Below are 23,860 nucleotides of genomic sequence, written 5' to 3' on the forward strand. Positions count from 1 at the left end.
CGGGCATCCAAGATGTTATGATTCATTGATGATCAGCTGTTTTACAGATCAATCAATTTTCGCAAATTCATTTAGAAACAAAGTGAAATGAATGAACATCCACTCAATGCTGAAAAGAATTACTCTGAGTCTGGAAATATAACTGTTGATTTTGCATATTACATGAGAGCAATATATTCAGGCCTTCTGCCATGCTATCTGAACTGAACATATAGTCAAAGAGACATTACCAAAAAAACATTGAAAATGACAGTATTGTAAGGGCTGTCGTTCTCCTCATCCTCGGACGAGGAGAGGAGAGAAGGATCAGTAGACCAAAATGCAGCATTCGGGAAATAAGCCATCTTTTATTTGAACACGACGATGGCAACACGAAAAACAAAACACTTTCAAAAATACAAAACAAGAAAACGACGTAGACGAAACCTGAACATAAACTTACATAACTAAACGTAAAACTTACGGACAGGAAACAGACTACATCAAAATAAACGAACGAACAACCGAACAGTCCCGTATGGTGCAAAAACATAACACAGATACGGAAGACAATCACCCACAAACAAACAGTGAGGACACCCTACCTAAATATGACTCTCAATTAGAGGAAAACGAAAAACACCTGCCTCTAATTAAGAGCCATACCAGGCAACCCAAAACCAACATAGAAACAGAAAACATAGACTGCCCACCCAAAACACACGCCCTGACCATAAACACATACAAAAACAACATAAAACAGGTCAGGAACGTTACAAGTATATTGAAATGCCAAACGGATTATGAAATGAAATCGGGTGGCAACTGGTAAGACTATTTTACTTTCCATACACCTATATACACAATCTGCATAATTGATTTAATTGGTACCTTTATTCTGACTTCCAATGGGCATATACGGAGAAAGGCTATCATCTGTGTCGACAGGATTATTCATAACACACTCTCATTCTGCAGTTCCTGTCATTAATTCTAGTTCAATTATTTTTTTAAACGGCTTGACACTTTAGCATGAACCAATTAGCCTAATTTGGGCGGAGGGAGAAAACACATTCTGAGGTACCATTAATTCAAGCTAATTCTCTGCATGACCACCTTTTTCAATCATTCAGCCCCTTCTCATTGTAGGCATGCTGAGAAGCCCCATGATTGGCAGGCCCAATGACGGCAGAGAAGCAGCTAAAATTAATACCATTATAGTCTCTCTCCTCATCTCAATAAAACAGGGGATTTACCTATTCGGAAAAGCTTCTTAGTCAATACACAGAGGAATTATGAGTAGAATCAGTTCAACTAGAAAATAATGGGCCAAATCTGATACATATTATTATCAGAATTTGAGTAAGAGTTATATGCAACCAGTTTTCAGGATACAGCAGGGAAGTGAGATAAATACTTTATATGGAGAATCTTCATTGCTGTTTAGTCTGAAACAAATCACTGAGAACAAAGGCATCAAACTGGCTGTGATTACAGGCCAAACAGATCAAATGGTCATGGGTAAATATTTAACCATTAATGCCTTGTTCACACTGCAGGCCTTAATACTCAAATCAGTTTTGTTTTTCAACTCCGTTTTGGAATACTGAGTGTCCAAACAGCAAGTTACAAGTGATCAAATTGGATGTGTGTGTGTTCAGACAGCAGTCATTTGCTGACATGGCTACGCTAGTTGTCATTGTGACAACAGGTGTGTGCGCAGCGGTGTAGGCTGATTGGTGGTGGTGCTCGTGCTTCCGATCACTCAGAAGTTATGTAGCAAGATAAGGTGACAACTATGCCTGCCATGGACATTTCCCAGTTGCTGTGAATGTTCAAAATCATTGTAGTTAAAGCCTCAAAGGATAAGACAATCCAACTTTCAAAACGATTCATTTTTGGCTAGCCACAGCAGTCAACTAGCTAGCTAGGTAGCTGTTTAGCTTTCTAGCACATTCACTCATTTGTTTGTAAACAATTAACAAGCTAGTTAGCTTCCACGTCATGTTATCAAACAGTCAACAGAGTAGATATTGGCAAATAACAGTCTGGACGACACAACAAATCAAAGGACATGAATAGTCACTCAACCATTAAAGGTTTAAGACATTCTGCTACTCTGATCTGTACCCTACATTAATGTATTTTACTGTTGAAATTGCAGAACTGTCTTACAGTGTGCTGTAAAACAAATGTATGGAATTTTACTGTGCATTCTACGGTAATCTACTTTATTCAGTTTATACAGTATCATAATGTTTATTAATACATTAAGTTACTGATAGAATTACAAAAACAGCTAACAGTGTAGGTCTAGGCTGTTTACCTTGTGGCTGTCTGCTGGGGTGGAAAATCTGTAGGTCAAAGGGCTGAGCGCTGGTCTTCTGGATCACTGTGACATTACGGCCCGTCCACTTGTTGGCCCTGGCCAGGCTGTTAGTCCTCCAGTCTGTCCAGTAGACACTGCCCCCGAACAGAGACACAGCAAAGGGGTGTGACAGATACTCATGTCCCCTCAGGATCTCTATGACCCCACTGCCATCGTACAGCGCTGAGTAGATGGCATCAGAGCTGTGAGAGGGAGAAGATATGAAACAGTATGAGGGTGACTTTATACAGTAAGCAGACTAGCCAGAGTAGGTGGCACCGGATACAAGATAGGTTAGACTGTCTTCATATAGTAAACAGACTAGCCAGGTAGATAACATACAGCTCAGATAAGATTACATCAGAGCTGTTAGAGGGACAATACATTATCTGGATGTCATGAGATTGTATAGAGAAAGTGATACAGTATATGCAGACTAGCCAGATAGAGTAACCATGGATGTACAATACATTGTAGCATAGAAGGCATGAGAGCTGTTGGTGAAAAGAGACACTGTGGTATGGATTTCATCCTGAGGCTGCCGGTCTATATACAGTAAACAGACTAGCTGTGCCATGGGAGTACTGAACAGTACATTGCAGCTGCTCATTCACTTGGTATATTTACTCTTGATTCAATGTATTGTTCAATGTATTCTTAAAGTAAGAGTAAGGAAGGTGAATGTCTACAGATTAAAAAGACTAGCCAGGTAAGGCTACCATGGTAGTATACATTGCAGCTCCTTATTTACTTTTAAATGAAATTTTAATTTAAAGCACAGTACCCACCAGTTCCCAAATAGTGAGGAAGGTGTTTTAACAAGGATGTCATAAGGTGTTTTTTAGGAATGCTGTAGAATGTTTATCTTAATGTATATTCTGACGATAGAAGAGAAGGTTTACAAGTGCTATTTTCTCATCATAGACATGTCTTCCTGTGGTTACGGCACATTTAGATAAATTGGCCTTCTGTTCGCTGTAACTGAACATCTCCCTAAAGGAGATGAGGCAAAGAATATAACATGCTGTTCGTGCTTATACCATATGTGTATCCAAATAGGCATCATTGCAGCCTAATGTTCATCACTGCTGTGCTCCTATCCTGATAGGTTGTCAATGTAAATAAGAATCTGTTATTCATTTACTTGTAAAGTTTATATGTAAATAAAGGTTACATAAAACAGTATAACGTGTGAGTGAATTACCGAGCATCAGTCCAGACGATTCTCTTCTCCAAATGATCCAGAGTTAGTCCGTTGGGCCAGGCTCCTATCTCCATGTCCTTGAACACTATGTGTCGTCCTCCTCCGCTCATTGAAGCAGCCTCGATACGGGGGAAGGTAGCGTCCCAGTCTGTCCAGAACAGGATTCTAAAAACATTCAATCAATCAAGAAAATGAATGTATAAAGATGTTTTTACGTCAACATCAACAAAGCGCTCTACAGTAACCAGCCTTAGACTACGAAGAGCAAGCAGAAAACCCAAGACAATAAAACCCATTCAGATGATCCAAAGAAGACTGATAGATTAAAGAGGACTTGAAGAAAAAGCCTCCATGTAAGGAATGAATGAATGAAGATCATTTTAAAATGGACAAAACTAGACAACAGCACAAACTAGATAACAAAACCATACACTGTGTTGAATACAAAAGAAAACTAGGGCTGACCGCCCTGGTCGATTGTTTGGTCGACCGAGATGCATTTTATTCAAACAGTAGAATATATATATAGCACCAGTCAAAAGTTTGGACACACCTACTATTTCAAGAGTTTTTCTTTCTTTTACTATTTTCTACATTGTAGAATAAAAGTGAAGACATCAAAACTTTGAAATAACACATATGGAATCATGTAGTAACCAAAAAAGTGTTAAACAAATCAAAATATATTCTTCAAATTAGCCACCTTTTGCCTTGATGACAGCATTGCACTCTCTTGGCATTCACTCAAGCAGCTTCACGAGGAATGCTTTTCTAACAGTCGTGAAGGAGTTCCCACATATGCTGAGCACTTGTTGGCTGCTTTTCCTTCACTCTGTGGTCAAACTCATTCCAAACCATCTCAATTGGGTTGAGGTTGGGGGATTGTGGAGGCCAGATCATCTGATGCAGCACTCTATGACTCTCCTTCTTGGTCAAAAAGCCCTTACACAGCCTGGAGGTGTGTTTTGGGTCATTGTCCTGTTGAAAAACAAATTATACTCCCACTAAGCGCAAATCAGATGGGATTCGATGGGATATCACTGCAGAATGTTGTGGTATCCATGCTGGTTAAGTGTGCTTTGAAATCTGAATAAATCACTGACAGTGTCACCAGCAAAGCACCCCCACACCATCACACCTCATCCTCTATGCTTCACAGTGGGAACCACACATGCAGAGATAATCCGTTCACCTACTCCTCATCTCACAAAGACACGGCGGTTGGAACCAAAAATCTCAAATGTGGTCTCATCAGACCAAAGGACAGATTTCCATCGGTCTAATGTCCATTGCTTGTGTTTCTTGGCCCAAGTAAGTCTCTTCTTATTGGTGTCCTTTAGTAGTGGTTTATTTGCAGCATTTCAACTATGAAGGCCTGACTCACGCAGCAGGTGTGTCCAAACTTTTTGGACTTTTTCCCCATTTTGTTACGTTACAGTCTAATTCTAAAATGTATTAAATAAAAACAATTCCTGAGCAATCTACGCACAACACCCCATAAAGACAAAGCGAAAACAGGTTTTTTTTAGAAATGTTTGCAAATATATAAAAGATTTAAAACAGAAATATCTTATTTACATAAGTATTCAGACCCTTTGCTATGAGATTCGAAATTGTCACAGATCTGGGGAAGGGTTCCAAAAAATGTCTGCAACATTGAAGATCCCAAGAACACAGTGGCCTACATCATTCTTAAATGGAAGAAGCTTGGAACAACCAAGACTCTTCCTAGAGCTGGCCGCCTAGCCAAACTGAGTAAATGGGGGAGAAGGGCTATGGTCAGGTAGGTGACCAAGAACCCAATTGTCTCTCTGACAGAGCTCTAGAGTTCCAGGTAGAGTGGCCAGATGGAAGCCACTCCTCAGTAAAAGGCACATGACAGCGAGCTTGAAGTTTAAAGTCTCTCAGACCATGAGAAACAAGATTCTCTGGTCTGATGAAACCAAGACTGAACTCTTTGGACTGAATTCCAAGCGTCATGTCTGATGGAAACTTGGCACCATCCCTACGGTGAAGCACAGTGGTAGCATCATGCTGTGGGGATGTTTTTCAGCGGCAGGAACTGGGAGACTAGTCAGTATTGAAGCAAAGATGAACGGAGCAAATTACAGAGAGCTCCTTGATGAAAACCTGCTCCAGAGTGCTCAGGAACTCAGACTGGGGAGAAAGTTCACCTTCCAACAAGACAACACTCCTAAGTACACAGCCAAGACAAAGCAGGATTGGCTTCGGAACAAGTATCTGAATGTTCTAGAGTGGCCCGGCCAGAACCCAGAGTTGAACCCGATTGAACATCTCTGGAGAGACCTGAAAATGCAGCAATGCTCCCCATTGAACCTTTTAGAGCTTGAGGGATTCTGTAGAGAAGAATGGGAGAAACTCCCCAAATCAGGTGTTTCAAGCTTGTGGCGTCATACCCAAGAAGACTCGATGCTGTAATTACTGCCAAAGGTGCTTCAATAAAGTACTGAGTAAACGGTCTGAAAAAAATTAGCAAACATTTCTAAAAACATTTTTTTTCATTATAGGGAATTGTGTGTAGATTGATGAGGGGGGAAAAACAATTTAATTGATTTTAGAATAAGGCTGTAACGTAACACAATGTGGAAAAAGACAAGGGGCCTGAATACTTTCCGAAGGCACTGTTATATATATATATACATATAAAAAAATATATATTTAAAACTTTTCATGCCACGAGACACCTGTCTTATTCGTGCCCATCTCAGTGAACTAATCCATTGTGGAGGCCGAGACTAATCCATCGTGGAGGTGCCGGGGATTGAAGTAGAAGTGGCAATTTAGTCATTAGCTTTGTTCGAATACCCATACTAACATACTGTCTACTACATACTTAATTAGTATATACTACATACTATATACTACTAGATAATATTAGTATACTGTAAAAGAACGACGTCCTTTCCGTTGAGTGTACTAGCGCTTCGCCTCTCTACCGGAAGTTGATGCTGTTGTTATGCAACTTCTTGCTAGCTTGTTAGCATAACAAATGACTAACCGGACATGTTACGATCTTACGTCATCTTACAATTTCCAATGAGAACGCACAATGACTATACTACTTAGCTAAGCTAAGAATGAAGTGAATAACCAAGTCAATACAGGTTGGGCAGTTAGATAGCATATAGTTAATATATTGGCAAGTTCAATGTATTAGTAGCTAATTAACGTTAGGTAGCTAGCTAACATATGGGTACATACAAGCAACTGCTGTAATGATATGCTATGCGGTTCATAAGGCTAGCATAGATAAATTGTCAGCCAACATAACATGTAACGTAACTTATTTGAAAAGTCATTATTTTATTACATTGCTCAACATTTTCTTAACATTTGTCATAATTTGTTAACGCAATGAATTTGTATGTGCTGTCGGCAGACTTCGGCTATATATTTTCCACAGTTTTCTTCAAATCTGAAAATGTGGTAAAGCTACTCCCATTTTCAGAAGAACTCCATTATGGGCCCTAAAAGCATTGAAATAGTGTCCACTGCTTGTATACTTTGTTTTTTGGCAAATGTAGTAGTACAGCAACTGGGAATTTTGGCATACTAACTATATGCATAATATGACTAATAAAAACAAAAAACATACATACTCAACTTACATTACAAATAGTATGGTTAGTGTGGTTAGTATGAGTTTTTAAACAAAGCTATTGTCTTTTGTTTGGAGCGCTTCTGTCAATGTTGAGTAAGAACACACACCTGATTATGCATAGAAGTAGGCCTATAGGCTACCTGGCCTGCGTGCAAAAGGACGCATATAAATGTGTCCATTTGGGGATCAGATAGTATTTCTGAATGGCTTAACGCAACACGACTAATGAGCTGCGGAGCTTCTCAAAGTAATGTTTTCTTCACCTCAAACAGCAAGTAAACGAAGTCTGTTTTTCCACCGACTGAGAATGACAACAGTTCCTCAATATATTAGAAAAATCTTTCCAGCTCTCCCTTTCGATAACCACTTAGCGTGAAAGGGAACAACATAATGCTCTGATCCAGTGGAAACGTCATAAAATCGGCCTATCTGATTACTTCTTATCCCTTGAGCAAATAGCCTACAGCTGTGTCTGTTCCGAGGGCCCAGAATATTTCATACAATGTTGCAAGTTTGCTAGCATGAGATTCAGGGCCAGACCTAAGTTAATAGTTGATACAATGTTTCAAGTTTGTTGCAGACAGGCCATGTGTAGCCAATATTTATTTTTATCAGAATATTTTCTAACTGGAGGCTACAATGTATTTATTTATTGGCTTTATAGGCTATTTTTATATAGTTGGCAATGGCAATAGACGTTACTTTTTAGCTTTGTATCATTTTCATTTAGATTTGGATCGAATTTTGATTAATCATATGACAATGACTTTGAGATACGAATACGTTATTATAAATGCAATGAAACTGTTCCACGAAAATGTGCATATGAAAACCATAACTGGCACACAGATCGGTAGAAATGGTAAGTAAGATAAATTGGCATTCCACATGAGAAAGTTTGCACACTCCTCATGTAGCCTGTTATCGGCAACTTTAGGAGAGTAAAGCCAGAATCTGCAAAAGCCAGTAGGTGTAGGAGTGGTAGGAGGATGGCAGGTCAGGTTTTTTTCTTCTGGTTATCTTGATCTCAGTCTCCTTCGAGTCATTTGTGTCTTATTTCATCAAACAGTGCGCTTAAAGCATCAGCTAAGTTCAATGCATATATATTGCAGTTGATTTTATTAAAACACATAGGGTGTGTCTATATATGGAAAAATACACGTTTTAAAAGAACATACAACTTTTGGTTGGCAAAGATTTTTTTCTTCAGGGACAGCTCTAAAGCAAACATTGAAGATTAAGGGTATTATTCATATTTTCCCTCAGATGACCAAGACTGAAGGCCAAGAAAAAAGGAAACAGATACACTTTTAGAATTTTCTCATCCTAACAGCTTAGTATGTCATTCAAACAACTTAGTATCTTGTTTGAATGATTTAGTATCTTAATTGAACAACTTAATAAAAGAGTACTAACAAGATACTAAACAAGATACTAAGTTGTTCAAAAGAGACACTAAGTCATTCGTACGAGATAATTCCAAGAGTCCCCTTTAAAAAAATTGGGGGTCTTTCATAACGATTTGTTTTGTCAATGTAATAGCATTGCAAACTACAATAACTACATAGCCATAAGTGTATAGCCGTCAGTGGGACTCATGATCACACACATTGGCAGCAGTCTGAGTAGCCTAGAACTGCACCAAACCGATCCATGTTCCACAGCATCTTTGACATTGGCTAGAACTGGAAGCCATCTGCTTTTTATTACATTCTACGGCTCAATGTAGCCTGTAAATGAACACTGCGATTTCTTTTCCCAAATATGGCAACTATCCTGCTTTTGCCCACAGAACCACAGGCAAGTGCGGGAGACCCATAGAGCCCTTAAAGAGCACAGGCTTAAATTAGGCAATGATGACAATGAAACAGTGTTAGGGAGAATATCCTTCTACAGATCAATAGCCTTATTCATTGGATCAGGTCCCTTAGATCAATGGCCCACTCTTTTGAGTGGATTCAAGTAATTACATTAGAATTATTGCTATGGAGAGAAACTTTTCCTGTAGGCACAGAAATCATCCATTAATCATAATGTGTTATCCTCTATAATGCAGTCATCCCCCTTAAAATGTGCAGTGCAGATTTATTTCTTATAAGACTACTTAATTGATTTTTATGAATGTCTGGACTTTGTTTTAAAACAAAATAAACCAAATGATTTTTATGATCACATAAACATAATTCATCAGTATGCATAAACGGAAGAACTAGGCTAAACCCACTATGCCAAAAAATCTTATTTTTCTGTTTTTTTTATCCAACTTTGTGTCTGCGAGATTGTTCAGAGATTAATTGAAGCAATGTATTAAAATAGAAAAAGTAAGAGTGGTAAAGTGCATGAGTCAGGGAAGAGGAAAATATTAGCCATATCACTTGTCTTCGCTAGAATGTCCACAGTATTATTATGAATGTCTTCTATATTTTTATCACTAATGGACCTTAACATAGCAGACATCTTCATACATCAAGGGGGAAGGAAGTAGAAGAATATGAAGGCGGTTGTTTTTCATATTATGACCTCAAACCTGATTGATTGTGTACAGTATGTGAGTCAGACCTAGATTTAAATAGTATCTGTTTTCTTCCAAATAGTTTAGCTTTGTTTGATTGAGCTTGTCTGGAGAAAACAGAACAAATTCAATAATCCCAAAAGTGTAAACCCTGCACATCTGTCACTCCAGACAGACTCAATCAAACACTCAAAGTATTTTACAGAAAACAATCGCTATTTGAACCCAATTCTAATGTGAATTAGCACCCACCCTTGTCCTGGGTCCAGAGCGATGGCCCGTGGATGCTCCATCCATCCAGCTATCAGTGTGGTCCTCATATCGCCATTCAGCCTGGCCACCTCAATCTGGTCCAGGTTACTGTCGATCCAGTACAGGTTCCCTGCTATCCAGTCCACCGCCAGCCCCTCTGGAGTGGCCAGCCCATGCTGCACAACCACCTCGATCCCTGTCACACCTGATGGAACACCAACCACAGAACCATGGTCATCAATGCACACATCACAGGAGGTTGGTTGCACCTTAATTGGGGAGAATGGGCTCGTGGAGTGGAATCAGTGGAATGGAATGAAATACATCAAGCACATGGTTTCCATTTGTTTGATGCCATTCCATTCGCTCCATTCTAGCCATCATTATGAGCCGTCCTCCCATCAGCAGCCTCCACTGACACACACTAGGTGAGAGAAGACTGGAGAAGGGATGTATTCAACTCATCCTGATAATTTCACCCTTATTGAGGGGATTTGTTTGTTGGTCTGCCAACAAAATTACATTTTATGGGGAGAAAACCTGTAGCTAAAAAACTCTTGAGTAAGAAAAAAGTGTTCCATTAAACATAAAAGGTTTTGCAAGTATGTCTATAATCCAGCTGTTTACAGTGATCCTCTGCTGCTGGAGCCTTTGTGGAAGGATCACAAAAGGGAGAAATACACTGAGTGTACAAAACATTAACACCTTCCTAATGTAAAACATTAAGAACACATTAAGAGAAAGAGTTATATTGCAGCAGAGGCACAGAATGTAGTGCAGCACAAAACACCAACCCAAATACCAAACAAGAAGTTGTAATTCATCAACGTCTTCAGAGACGTACTATAACAGTGGGAAGACTACTGTGTCCAAAAGTCTACCCACTACACTCAGCATTACCCTACTGAAATAACTCCTCAATGGAGGGACAGTATCGCTCACAGTATCAAAGAGGTGCTAAGTAGAACTAAACTGAGAACATTACTGAACTAAACTATATAGTTGGAAAGTCGAAAAAAAATTCCATTACAGTTGAAGAGTGGGAGGGAAGGAAGCCATGTTTATCCTCCTCATCCAATAGATCACAGCATTTAGATCTAACGCTTAGCCTAAGCAAAGTATTTTAAGACTCTGATACCCTCAACACATCACAGCTTTTACGATCTAATGTGCAGCTTAGACCTATGTTCCTTCAAAGTCTGAAAGCCCAATAGAATACACCATTTAGATCTAATATGTAGCCTAGATCTAACGTATAGGACCTACATACCTCCAGAGTCTGAGAGGCGTCCTCTGTAGATCTTATCCTCCACCACATCTGTCCAGTAGAGCAGGCTGTGATTAAAGTGGAAGTCAAGCGCAATGGTGTTCCGGAGCCCTGGCACCATCAGGCTGTAGTCCCGCTTATGAAGATCTATCCGTCTTATCTCATGCCGGATAGAGAAGATGATGAAAGCCTCAAAGGGATCTGGCCGAAGGAAAGAAAGGAAGGAAACGAAGAGGAAAGATTTAAAACGGAGTTGACCGATGTTAAAATGGAGGTGACCGATTCCATAACAATACCAACATGAGCGGTTTTAACTGGAGCCATTAGTGGAGGACATACACAGGTACGCATGACTACACAAACACGCCCATGCACACACACTGGATCATGCTCTTTCATGACTGGGCACTGGTACACACACCTTATCTTCAGAAAATTCCAGATACAAGGTTACTCTAAGGCAAAACCTGTGTTATGCACAGAACAGAAACCTTATCCTGACATATTATCCTCAAATCACAGAACAATGAGAAAGACTGGATACTGTAGGGAGAAAGGATGTTAGCTACTTGCTATGCTGACAAGTCCCTACTTATTTATAATTCAGTTATACCTGAAATTCTCTGTACAAAAGCTAGAGCTCTTGCATGAAACATCACCAAAGATTCAATGGCACATTTGTCTAAATTAATTGAGGTTCTTACTCAGTTTTCTATTGTGCGCAGAAAATTGATTTATGTAAAAACCAATAAATTGTTCTTTAGTAAATTGCCTATTCTTTCCCTGTTTTAACATACGATTAGCACTGCAACTGCCATCAATCTCTGAGGGAAATAGAGAGGCGAGTAGTAAAAAACGAGCTTCATAAATCTGAATGTGACACATCAAGGCTGCATGTTCTGCCATGTTCTCCTCGTTTACGAGCAGCAACACAGAAGCAAAAAAAACATCCAAAACATCAATCCAATCACACAAACTACAACACAAGTAGACGGTTTGTTCCAGTCATGTAAAGCTGTGTGATTGAATTTATGTAAAATACCCCCCCACACCACACACACACACACACACACACACACACACACACACACACACACACACACACACACACACACACACACACACACACACACACACACACACACACACACACACACACACACACACACACACACTGCCTTCTTTCTGATGCCTTCTTAATAGGAATGTTGTTGTTGCTTGATTCCCAGGAGTAGGATAGACAACAGTATTTTTACCTGTCTTACACTGGTCTCTATCTTTAATGGCTATTAACGTGGCGGAACCATCCTATATAACCATCCTATATTATCCAGTGTCCTGTGGGAATTTAAGTATGCTCTCTCTAATTCTCTCCTTCTCTCTTTTTTTCTCTCTCTCGGAGGAACTGAGCCCTAGGACCATATGTCAGGACTACCGGGCATGATGACTCCTTGCTGTCCCCAGTCCACCTGGCCTTGCTGCTGTCCCAGTTTCAACTGTTCTGCCCGCGGTTATGGAACCCCTACCTGTCCCAGACCTGCTGTTTTCAACTGTTAATTATCGGCTATGAAAAGCCAACTGACATTTATTCCTGATTATTATTTGACCATGCTTGTCATTTATGAACATTTTGAACATCTTGGCCATGTTCTGTTATAATCTCCACCCGGCACAGCCAGAAGAGGACTGGCCACCGCTCATAGCCTGATTCCTCTCTAGGTTTCTTCCTAGGTTCTGGCCTTTCTAAGGAGTTATTCCTAGCCACCGTGCTTCTACACCTGCATTGCTTGCTGTTTGGGGTTTTAGGCTGGGTTTCTGTACAGCACTTCGAGATATTAGCTGAAGTTTATAAAATAAACTTGATTGATTGATTGATATGTCTTATCATGTGTTTAAAAAGAAATGTGTTTACCATGCATACGGGTCTTGTTATTGTAATTTATTAATGATGCTGAGCAATAAAACAATTTCCCAAGTTAGGATCAATAAAGTACTACTCTACTCTATACTCTCTACACATGCAGTCCTCACAACCCCCATACAGACACACTCTGTCACCTAACCTGTGCTGTGGCAGCTGTCTCCATCAGGGCCAAGCCTCCAGCCTGGGTAGCAGGAACACTTGACCGTGGTCTTGTACTGCTCACACACCTGGCTGCACTTCAGATGCCTACTGCAGTAGTCCACCGCCTCACACGTCCTGTTGTTAGAGTCCAGGTGGAGCCCTGGAGGGCAGGAACAGACCACCCCCGTCCCTGGTACCACCGTGCACTGATGGCTGCAGCCAACCTTGGCCACCAAACACTTATCTGGGAGCAGAGAGGGAGAGAACAGGAAGTAAGAACCAACTCCGATCTGGGAGTAGAGAGAGAGGACAGGAAGCGAGAACCAAACACTTATCTGAGATGGTTTTCAAAAGAGCATTGGGTTGTTAATGGACAGGGGGATGCTAAACGGAGGTTAGAAAAAGAATATACCACAATATGTTGGGCCATATGCTGCATGGTACGCTTAAAAAATGGTAATGCAAATAATATCAGAATTAAAACAAGCTGGCACAAGAATAACACTGCCACTTTTTGCTCTGAGCTAGAGATTGCTAGTCAAGCATGATGACAGAATATTTCCGCTGCATATACAACATAACGAAAGCTATTACATAATGAAAGAGGCTCCACAGTTCTGTTAGTCCTAGGTAGCATGGCCTGAGGGATAACGCCTTTATTATAGCCAAGGCACAAAATTAAATCGGAAAGTTGTGCAGTTGTCTACTATTCCTTTCACAAAACTAATATGGAGAGGGAAAACACATAAGAATTACTTTTCTTTCTTTGTGCAGTCTGTTTCCCATTCACTCCCCAGTCTGTAATGAAATACTTTTCTCTGAAGCAGTTAGGCACCCGATTATTGTAAGTGAAAAGGCATTCTGGTGAGAAAAGGACACTACAGATCCGAAGTCTCCTTGCTAGCTAGCCATGATTAAGACGATCTTCTTGGTACAGACAAAAAACGATTGCATTTTCTCTGCGGGGGTCCCCTAGTTGCCTGCGTGTGTGGAGGGTGGAGGAGGATATAGGAGCGCTGTGCACCCATAGGTTACAGCTGGAGGAATGACTCCTGCCGAGTTGGCTCAAATCAATCAGGCCCCTCAGGGTCTCCCTATATGACCTAATTGGTTATGAAGCTGGCAGCACAGTGTGGGCCTTTTCTCTAATGGTCTATCCCAAATTGCACCCTCTTCCCTATACCCTTTTCCATTTACAATTTTCTGCGTAGGGCTCTGTTCAAAAGTAGTGCACAATGTGCGAAATAGGCTTTTTTGCACTATACTCGACATGAGTAGGTTGAGTCACTGACGTGATCTTCCTGTCCGGTCTTGCGCCCCATCAGGCTTGTGCGGTAGAGGAGATCTTCGTGGTCTATATTCAGCCTTGTCTCAGGGTAGTAAGTTGGTGGTCTGTTGATATCCCTCTAGTGATGTGGGGGCTGTACTTTGGCAAAGTGAGAGGGGTTACAGTATATCCTGCTTGGTTGGTCCTGTCCAGAGGTATTGTCAGTGCCCACCCCCCCCCCCGACCCCCGACCCCCCCCGACCCCCCCCCCCCATGTTTCAGCCTCCAGTATCTATGCTGCAATAGTCTATATGCAGGAGGGCTAGGTTCAGTCTGTCCTATCTGGTGAAATTCTCCTGTCTTATCTAGTGTCCTATGTGAACTTAAGTATGCCTCTAGTGCTCTCTCCCTCCCCTCCCAGAGGACCTGAGCCCTAAGACTATCTATGAACGTTTGAACATCTTGAAGAATGATCTGGCCTTAATGGCCATGCACTCTTATAATCTCCACCCGACACAGCCAAAAGAGGACTCCTCAGAGCCCGGTTCCTCCCTAGGTTTCTTCCTATGTCCCTGCCTTTCTATGGAGTTTTTCCTAGCCACCGTGCTTCTACATCTGCATTGCTTGCGGTTTGGGGTTTTAGGCTGGGTTTCTGTGTAAGCACTTAGTGACATCTGCTGATGTAAAAATGGCTTTATAAATATATTTTATTGATTGATTCTGTTAGCAACTCTGAAATGAACATATATGTTTAGGTTGTTCAATCAAACGGATTAGATGTGTACTATTCACATGAGTTTCACACATTTTTCCTCCGATAGGTCTTGGACAAACATATCTGTGTTGGTAATCGTTGGAGAAGTCTGGTAGCTATTCTTTATGTTCAGTCCCATTGGTCTCTGAATCAACAGTATGTTGGTGCGTCAACGAGCTGCTCTCAAGGCTATGAGAATGAATAGATATAATACTACTCCGTAGGGAGAGACAGTTTTGACTCTCACATATATGTTTCTGGGATCTGTGCGTGTTCAATGAGAACTTGCACACTTAACACATCGTGTATACTCTGGGGTGGGTGGCTCAGTAAGATACTTGTAAAAAATGTCCTGTAGAAAAATAATTGTTACACCACTGGTATTCAAAGTCAGGGTCGGAGAATTGCAGTGGGGCCGCCAAAAAATAATACAAAATTAAGCGCACAGATTATTTTATGAGAAAATATATAAACGTTATTGAGAATGATAATTGGATAAATACAATGTTATTGAGTAAATGTATGTATTGGTTATTTTAGAGCAGTGGTTCTCAAACTTCTCCTTGGGGGCCCCCAGCCATTCCATGTATTCAATCTATTCCAGAGCTAGCACACCTGATTCAACTTGACTAGTTGAATCAGGTGAGTTAGTTCAGAGCTACAACCAAATTCTGAAACATCTGTGGGTCCCCGAAAAGAGGTTTGAGAACCACGGTCTTAGAGAGATGGAAATGTAATGAATGTGAAGGGTTATTTGTTTATGTGAATATAAAACTTTACAGATTGTAAGGTTGTGTCATTAGATTTGGGGTGGGGATGCTAAAATTTCTGGCAACAAGAATTGAGTCCCCAGAAATTCTGGGGAGAAAAAATGGTGTCCCAGATGGAAAAGTTTGAATACCACTGCTCTAAACACATATCTCCCACTTAAAAACATGGGACATTTCTTCACAACTAGGCAGAAAGACCACAGACTAATCTATTTCTACGGTATCAAGCAATATGGTGTACTACAAATAACATCTCTCCTTATTACCACAGAAAGGCCTTTCGTCAGACTGGTCAGCACAGTCGGTCTTGCCGTTGCAGATCTTCTCTGGTGGCAGGCAAATGGAGGTGTCGTTGGCACAGGGGTATTTTGGAGGCTTACAGACAGCTGCCTCACAGGAATCCTCATCGGAACGATCCTCACAGTCGATATCTCCATCACAAACCCAGCTCTTGGTGATACACTTTCCTGATGGTGTCACACATGTATACAGATACATACAGACATACACAAACACACACAAATGCGCACAATCCATAAACACAACCAAAAAAGATACAGAAGATATTCCTCAGAGACAATGTCAATGATCAACTGTCCACACAGTCGAGTAGAACCTCTGAAATAGAACCCTAAGGGAATACACTACTGAAAATGCTGAAGAGGAACCAAACCAATCCAAAACATAACCACACAGTGAACTTCAAGCATCTGTAATAAACTTGGTGAATAATTCCTCAGGCACTTTGAAAAAAAGCTGTTTGACATCTAAATCACGAATAAAGAATTCATACCAACTAAAAGCAATTTAAGGCATAGCATGATCCATGTCATAATCTTTTCCACAGAATGAGGTGATTGCAGTCTACAAAGACTGTAAAATATGCACAGTGTACTGTATCATGAGTTTAGACTAGAATATACAGTACTACATTACATGAGGTAATACACTGCTGAGATATTTTGTAAAAAATCTATCTTCTTCCTGCCATCAACAGAAAGGGACAGCCACAGTTGTGAGTTAAATGCTTCGCTTCAAATGAAAATCCACAGCTAGATAATTACAGCCTCCTGATACCTTCTACCAGGGATAATCTCAAATTCCCCTTGCTCGCCATGTGTATTACAAAGAGGCAGCCAGAGCAGGTGGAATAACTGCAGGGGAAGAGGCACAGATATGCCAGAATTTACAGTATCATCATTAATTAATGCAGCTAGGCCAGTGACTGTGTGAAGCCTGGATTACAGAGCATCCTAATTTAGAGGCCTGCGATAAAAGCTGGATTCACCTCTGTTGCACTTCAAATCAAATTTAAAATAAAATGTTATTCATCACATGCTTAGTAAACAACAGGGAAATGCTTACTTACGGGCCCTTCCCAACAATAGAGAGAGAAAGAAAAGAGAGAAATAATTGAAAAGTAAAACACGTAATAAAAGTAATAATAATGACACAATGAGTAACAATAACTTGGCTATATACAAGGGGTACCAGTACCGTATCGATGTGCAGGGGTACAAGGTCATTGAAGAGGATATGTACATACATATACTGTAACTAGGAATAGAGTGACAGATAGTAAACAGTAGCAGAGACAAAAAAGTTTGTGAAAAAAGGATCAATGCAGATAGTCCAGGTATCTATTTGGTTAACCATTTAAATAACAACTTAGCAGTCTTATAGCTTGGGGGTAGAAGCTGCTCAGGGTCCTGTTGGTCCAGACCTGGTGCATCGGTACCGCTTGCCGTGTGGTAGCAGAGAGAACAGTCTATGACTTGAGTAACTGTCTTTGACAATTTTTAAGGCCTTCATCTGACAACGCCAGGTATAGAGGTCCTGGATTGGCAGGAGGTTTGGCCCCAGTGATGTACTGGGCCGTACGCACTACCATCTGTAGCGCCTTACCATGCAGTGATGCAGCTAGTCAAGATGCTCTCAATGGTTCAGCTGTAGAACTTTTTGAGGATCTGAGATGCCCATGCCAAATAGTTTCAGCCTCGTCAAGGGAAAAAGCGTTGTTGTGCCCTCTTCACGACTGTGTTGGTTAGTTTGGACCATGATAGATCCTTAGTGATGTGAGGGGACGGGCTCGGCCCTCTCTTTCCTGTTGTGCACGATCAACTCCTTTTTCTTGCTGATGTTGAGGAATAGGTTGTTTTCCTGGCACCACAATGCCAGTTCTCTGACCTCCTCCCTATAAGCTGTCTCATCATTATCGGGGATCAGGTCTACCACCGTTGTGTTGTCGGCAAACTTAATGATGGTGTTGGAGTCATGCGTGGCCACGTAGTCCTGGGTGAATAGGGAGTACAACAGGGGCCCCCGTGTTGAGGGTCAGCATGGCAGATGTGTTTTCGCCTGCACTCATCACCTGGGGGCGTCCCGTCAGGAAGTCCAGGAATCAGTTGCAGAGGGAGGTGTTCAGTCCCAGGGTCATTAACTTAGTGGTGAGCTTGGAGGGCACTATGGTGTTGAATGACGAGCTGTAGTCAATGAACAGCATTCTCACGTGGGTGTTCCTTTTGTCCAAGTGGGAAAGGGCAGTGTGGACTGCAATGGAGATTGCATCATGTCTGTATCTGGTGCGGCAGTATGTGATTTGGAGTGGCACAAAGGTGCCTTGGATGATGGTTTTGATGTGAGCCATGACCAGCCTTGCAAAGCATTTCATGGCTACAGATGTGAGTGCTATGGGGCGATAGTTATTTGGACAGGATATCTAGGCGTTCTTGGGCATAGGGACTATGGTGTTCCGCTTGAAACATGCAGGTATTACAGTATTACCAACTGCATCAGGAGAGGTTGTAAATATCAGTGAAGACTTGCCAGCTGGCCATTGCATGATCTGAATACACGTCTTGGTAATCCGCCTGGCCCTGCGGCCTTGTGAATGTTAACCTGTTCAAAGGTCTTACTCAAATCAGCTACTGAAAGTGTGATTACACAGACATCTGGAACAGCTGGTGCTCTTACACATGGTTCAGTGTTGCTTGCCTCGAAGCAAGCATAAAATGCATTCAGCTCGTTTGTTAGGCTTGTGTCACTAGGCAGCTCGCGGCTGGGTTTTCCCTTTGTTTTACCATGATAGTTTGCCAGCCCTGACACATCCGATGAGCATCAGAGCTGGTGTAGTAAGATTCGATCTTAGTCCTGTATTGACGCCTTGCCTGTTTGATGGTTCATCGGAGGGCGTAGCGGGATTTCTTAAACGCGTCAAGGTTAGTGTCCCGCTCCTTGAAAACTGAAGCTCTAGCCTTTATCTCAGTGTGGATTTTGCCAGTAATACATGGCTTCTGGTTGGGATATGTACACTGTATGTACGGTCACTGTGATGCACTTATTGATTAAGCCGGTGACTGATGTAATAAACTCCTCAATACCATCAGAAACATATTCGAGTGTGCTAGCGAAACAGTCCTGTAGCTTAGCATCTGCTTCATCGGACCACTTCCGTATTGAGCACATCAGCGGTACTTCTTGTTTGAGTGTTTGCTTCTAAGCAGGAATCAGGAGAATAGAGTTATGGTCAGATTTGCCAAATGGAGGGCGAGGAAGAGCTTTGTATGCGTCCGTGTGTGGAGTAAAGTTGATCTAGAGTTTTTTCGCCTCTAGTTGCACAGGTGACATGCTGTTAGGTCAAATAGATCAAATTAGGTCAAATAGATTTCAGTTTTCCTGCATTAAAATCATCAGCCAAAAGTAGTGCCGCTTCTGGATGAGCATTTTCTTGTTTGCTTGCCTATACAGTTCGTTGAGGGCCGTCTTTGTGCCAGCATAATTTTTTGGGATAATAGACAGCTCTGAAAAATATAGATGAAAACTCTCTAGGTAAATAGCATGGTCTATAGCTTCTCATGGGGTATTGTAACTCAGGTGAACAGAACCTCGAGACTTACTTAATATTAGAGATTGCACACCAGCTGTTGTTAACAGAGAGACACACACCACGCCCCTTGAGCTTACCCGACGTTGCCGTTCTGTCCTGCCGATGCATAGAAAAACCATCTAGAATATTATCAGTGTCCTTGTTCAGCCAAGTTTCAGAGGAACATAGGATATTACAGTTCTTCAGGTCCCGTTGATAAGATAGTCTCGAACGGAGCTCGTCCAGTTTGTTCTCCAGTGATGTTTGTTCTCCAGTGATTGTACATTCACCAATAGAACAGAGATAGCGGTGGTTCATTTACTAATTTACCCACACATCGGCCTCTATATAGCCGTCTCTTTCGAATCAGGGATTAGGGCCTGGTTCAGGTTAAGCATTATGTCCAGTGTCGCCTACTCATTGAAGTATAAATCTTCATTGAGTTTAGTGATCACTGTTCTAATGTCCAAAAGCTCTTTTTGGTCATAGGAAATAATGGTGGAAACATTATGTACAATTTAAAAAAAAAAAAATTTGTAGAGATGGTACTATAAAATATATGTGGCATGATGTACTACATAGAGCGTTGGTGAGGCTAGAGTTTATATGTGTATTAAACACGTTTCTAGCTCTGGTATTTGATGTTGGTCAATGTCATCCTTTTAAATTTGCTTCTAGTTTAGCATTAATGTAATGGTCAAAGATTGTACACTACCGTCAGACAAAATATTTTCTTAGGCAAACTGAGTAGCTAGGAAGTTTTGGTTCTGGATTACGATTACTGACAGAGAAGTCACTATCCTACCTGTGTCTTTGCATGTGAACTTGGCCTTGGGGTCACAAATCCTCTTGGTGCCCTCACAGGCCACCTCATCACTACCGTCTTCGCAGTCTTTGTCCCCATCACACCTCCAGCGCTCTGGGATACACGTACCGTCTTCCATACAGTGGAACTCATCCCCACTGCACTCTATTACAGGAGGCAATGCTGCAAGGGAAAAATAAATAAATAATTATACAATGGGTGGGTCTAATCCTGGATGCTCATTAGTTAAAACCTCATTCCAACCAGTGTCTATTCCACAAGTTACCACCGGCTAAAGCTATGACGTTGATATGCTGTTCCATCTCATCAGCCCAGTCAGGCAATTTATAAACTTGATCTCCACTATATAAAGCATTTAGACATTGTCTCTTGTTTCATTAAGACTAGCATTTGATTTTCAACAGCGGAGATTTGTATAAACCTTGCTGTCTGTCTCGCCAACATTTGCAACATTGTTTCAATATTGAAATTCGATCTCCAGCTTTTGCATAGAAATAAACGTGTCGGGATGAGACAGACAGGCAGACAGCTTTTCTCAGCCAGTCAAAATCATGAACCAGCTGGCATAATTTTTATGGATATATGCAAAGAAATGTCAATAAAAAACAGGTCAAACGAAATTATATGCAGCTAGATTGCTGTCTTTCCAGCTTCCGTTTGAAGTGACTGTGTTGTTGGCTAGCTCCCCTGAACAACATTGTCCTGACGAAAGAGCACATATTATTTTTTTTTGTTTTTGTTTTTGTTTAGGGGTGGATCAGCTTAGTATTGCGGAAAGAATGTTGCTTCCAATGTAATTGTCTGCATCATTTCCATTCCCCCATATTTTTTTGGGTAAATATATATATCCATACACGTATGCATACATATACACATATATACATACACATACCTATATAGACATACATACTTTTTTAAAGAATATGCCTTTATTATTATTCCCCGCGACCCTACCACCAATCCCCCAATTGGAGTAAACTTATAAACACTTCTGCTTTTACCTTCAATTTCTACATCTGATACCTATCTTACAGACACAGTCCACTTTACAATAGTTCTCTCTTATTTGTTCTTAGTCCTTCCTCTATTTCTGTTGTCCATCCAATTTTATTTCCACTTGTAACTGTGCTATTTCACAAAAGCTCCGCACCTATACACATTTCACAGATCCCGTATGCCCTATATTGTTTATCTTGTTATTAGTCCCACCCTTCAGCTCCACCCAACCCCTCCCATCTATCTTCCAACATCATCCATTTCGGATTTCTATTTGCCATACATTTCTCAACTGTGCTGTGATGCTTCACAAAAGACCTGAACCTTCCTATTCTCATAGCTTCTACAGATTGTAAATTAAAAATAAACATCTTTGCCAAAATAATTATTATATTATTGATTGATTGACTATGGCTTTTCAAATCCCCCAGTATTGCTATCTGTAGCGTTAGTTTTAGGCAAATGTTGCAATTCTTCAGCCATTCCTGGACCTGTGACCAAAAACGAGCTACATATGGACAATACCAAAATAAATGATCTAATGACTCTGCCTCCTCACAACAGAATCTGCAGAGCTGGGAAGATTGTATACCCCATATATATAACATTCTATTAGTTGCAAGAATTTTGTACAGTAATTTATATTGAAAAATTCGAAGTTTTGAATCCGGCGTTGTTTTGCGTATCAATTCATAAACCATGTGCCATGGAATGGGTACATCGAAAATCTCTTCCCAACTATTTTGCAATTTGTATGGCACAGCTGTTAGTTTTTTGGTCCTTAAATGAAATTGGTATATGTTTTTATTTATCACACTTTTCTTTAACCATTTTTGTTCTTTAATACAGGGCCGACATACAAGTTCCTTACTTTTTTCCCCTTCTACTTGCCTCTTCCATTTTTGTGGTAATGCTGCAATTAATTGGTTGTAATTTTGGGTAGAGCAGACTTTTCCATATGTCTGTGTTAGCTGCATGTGTGACATAACTCCACCAGTCCTATTTATGATATCATTCACAAAAATTATACCTTTATTAAACATTTCTTCGATAAATACAGTTTTTTTATCAATTATTATATTTGAATTTAACCACAATATTTGTTGTACTATTTGTTCCGTCCTTTCAGGTGGATTAAACTGAAATTGCAACCAACTTTCTAAGGCTTGTTTAAAGAATAAGGATATTTTGGAGATCATTTCCTTTTCAAACAACCGTAAGTGAGCAGGTGTAATCTGAATAAAGGGAAAAAGGCCCTTCTTGAACATAGGATGAGACATTCGTACCAGTTTACTAGAGAACCAGTTTGGATTTAAGTATAACTTTTGTATGACCGATGCAGTGAGAGGTCTAATGCTTTAATATTTAATAATTTCTGCCCTCCGAATTCATATTCGTTATATAAATAGGCCCTTTTAATTTTATCTGGCTTGCCGTTCCAAATAAAATTGAATATTTTTTGTTCATATAATTTAAAAAACAGGTCACTAGGTGTAGGCAAAACCATAAGCAAATAGAAAGAGCACATTTTCTATGCCAGGTGAAATTGCGCATCATTAGCTCATTGTTATGGATGTATCTAAATAACTGGCACTAGAAAATAGCTTAAACAAACGCAAATGCAGCTCCTTTGCTGTTGTTCTGGCTGCACTGTTTGACGTAACTTTAAGTTAGCAGTCGTTGGCTAGCTAGCAAGCAAGGGATAAGAATGTTGCCAGCCAGTATTGCAATGGAACATTTAGAATGAACGACTGGGTTGCATCCATAGATACAGAACAAAAAGACTGAATGACTGAGTTGAATCTCTGGCAACCGAACCGATAGAACGAATGACCTGCCGGCTTGGGTAGCAACCCTAGATTTGTGTCGGGACTATATCTTGTGGAAGGAAGAAATAGTATGAATAAATTCATCAAATTTAAAAAAAATGAAAATATGTCAATCACTATTTCAATATGTTGGTAACCCATTATATAAAAGTATTAATGCCCTCAAAACCGATGTTTGGAGGATATATTGGCACAGCTTGCCGTCCCTCGACGAACAACACCCTTGCCAATATATCCCCTAAACACCAGCTTCTCTGGCATTATCACTTAAATAGAATCCTGTG

General features: G+C 40.6%; 1 protein-coding gene across 8 annotated transcripts in view; it reads right to left on the minus strand.

Moving 5' to 3' along the window:
- LOC129816575 (low-density lipoprotein receptor-related protein 1B-like) overlaps positions 1-23,860 on the minus strand; it is a 586,954-nt gene that overhangs the window by 207,208 nt on the left and 355,886 nt on the right. For all 8 annotated transcript variants that reach the window (XR_008753574.1, XM_055871208.1, XM_055871203.1 and 5 more), the window contains exons 20-26: positions 20,731-20,913; positions 16,327-16,527; positions 13,268-13,513; positions 11,208-11,405; positions 9,938-10,142; positions 3,552-3,716; positions 2,306-2,550 (exon numbers count right to left, since the gene is read on the minus strand). Coding sequence is in view for 7 of the 8 variants with exons in the window: in XM_055871208.1 (XP_055727183.1) it covers positions 2,306-2,550; positions 3,552-3,716; positions 9,938-10,142; positions 11,208-11,405; positions 13,268-13,513; positions 16,327-16,527; positions 20,731-20,913 (1,443 nt within the window). In the remaining variant the exon portion in view is untranslated. The remainder of the gene's footprint in view (positions 1-2,305; positions 2,551-3,551; positions 3,717-9,937; positions 10,143-11,207; positions 11,406-13,267; positions 13,514-16,326; positions 16,528-20,730; positions 20,914-23,860) is intronic.

Source organism: Salvelinus fontinalis, chromosome 19, assembly GCF_029448725.1.
Source record: "Salvelinus fontinalis isolate EN_2023a chromosome 19, ASM2944872v1, whole genome shotgun sequence".
NCBI lineage: Eukaryota > Metazoa > Chordata > Actinopteri > Salmoniformes > Salmonidae > Salvelinus > Salvelinus fontinalis.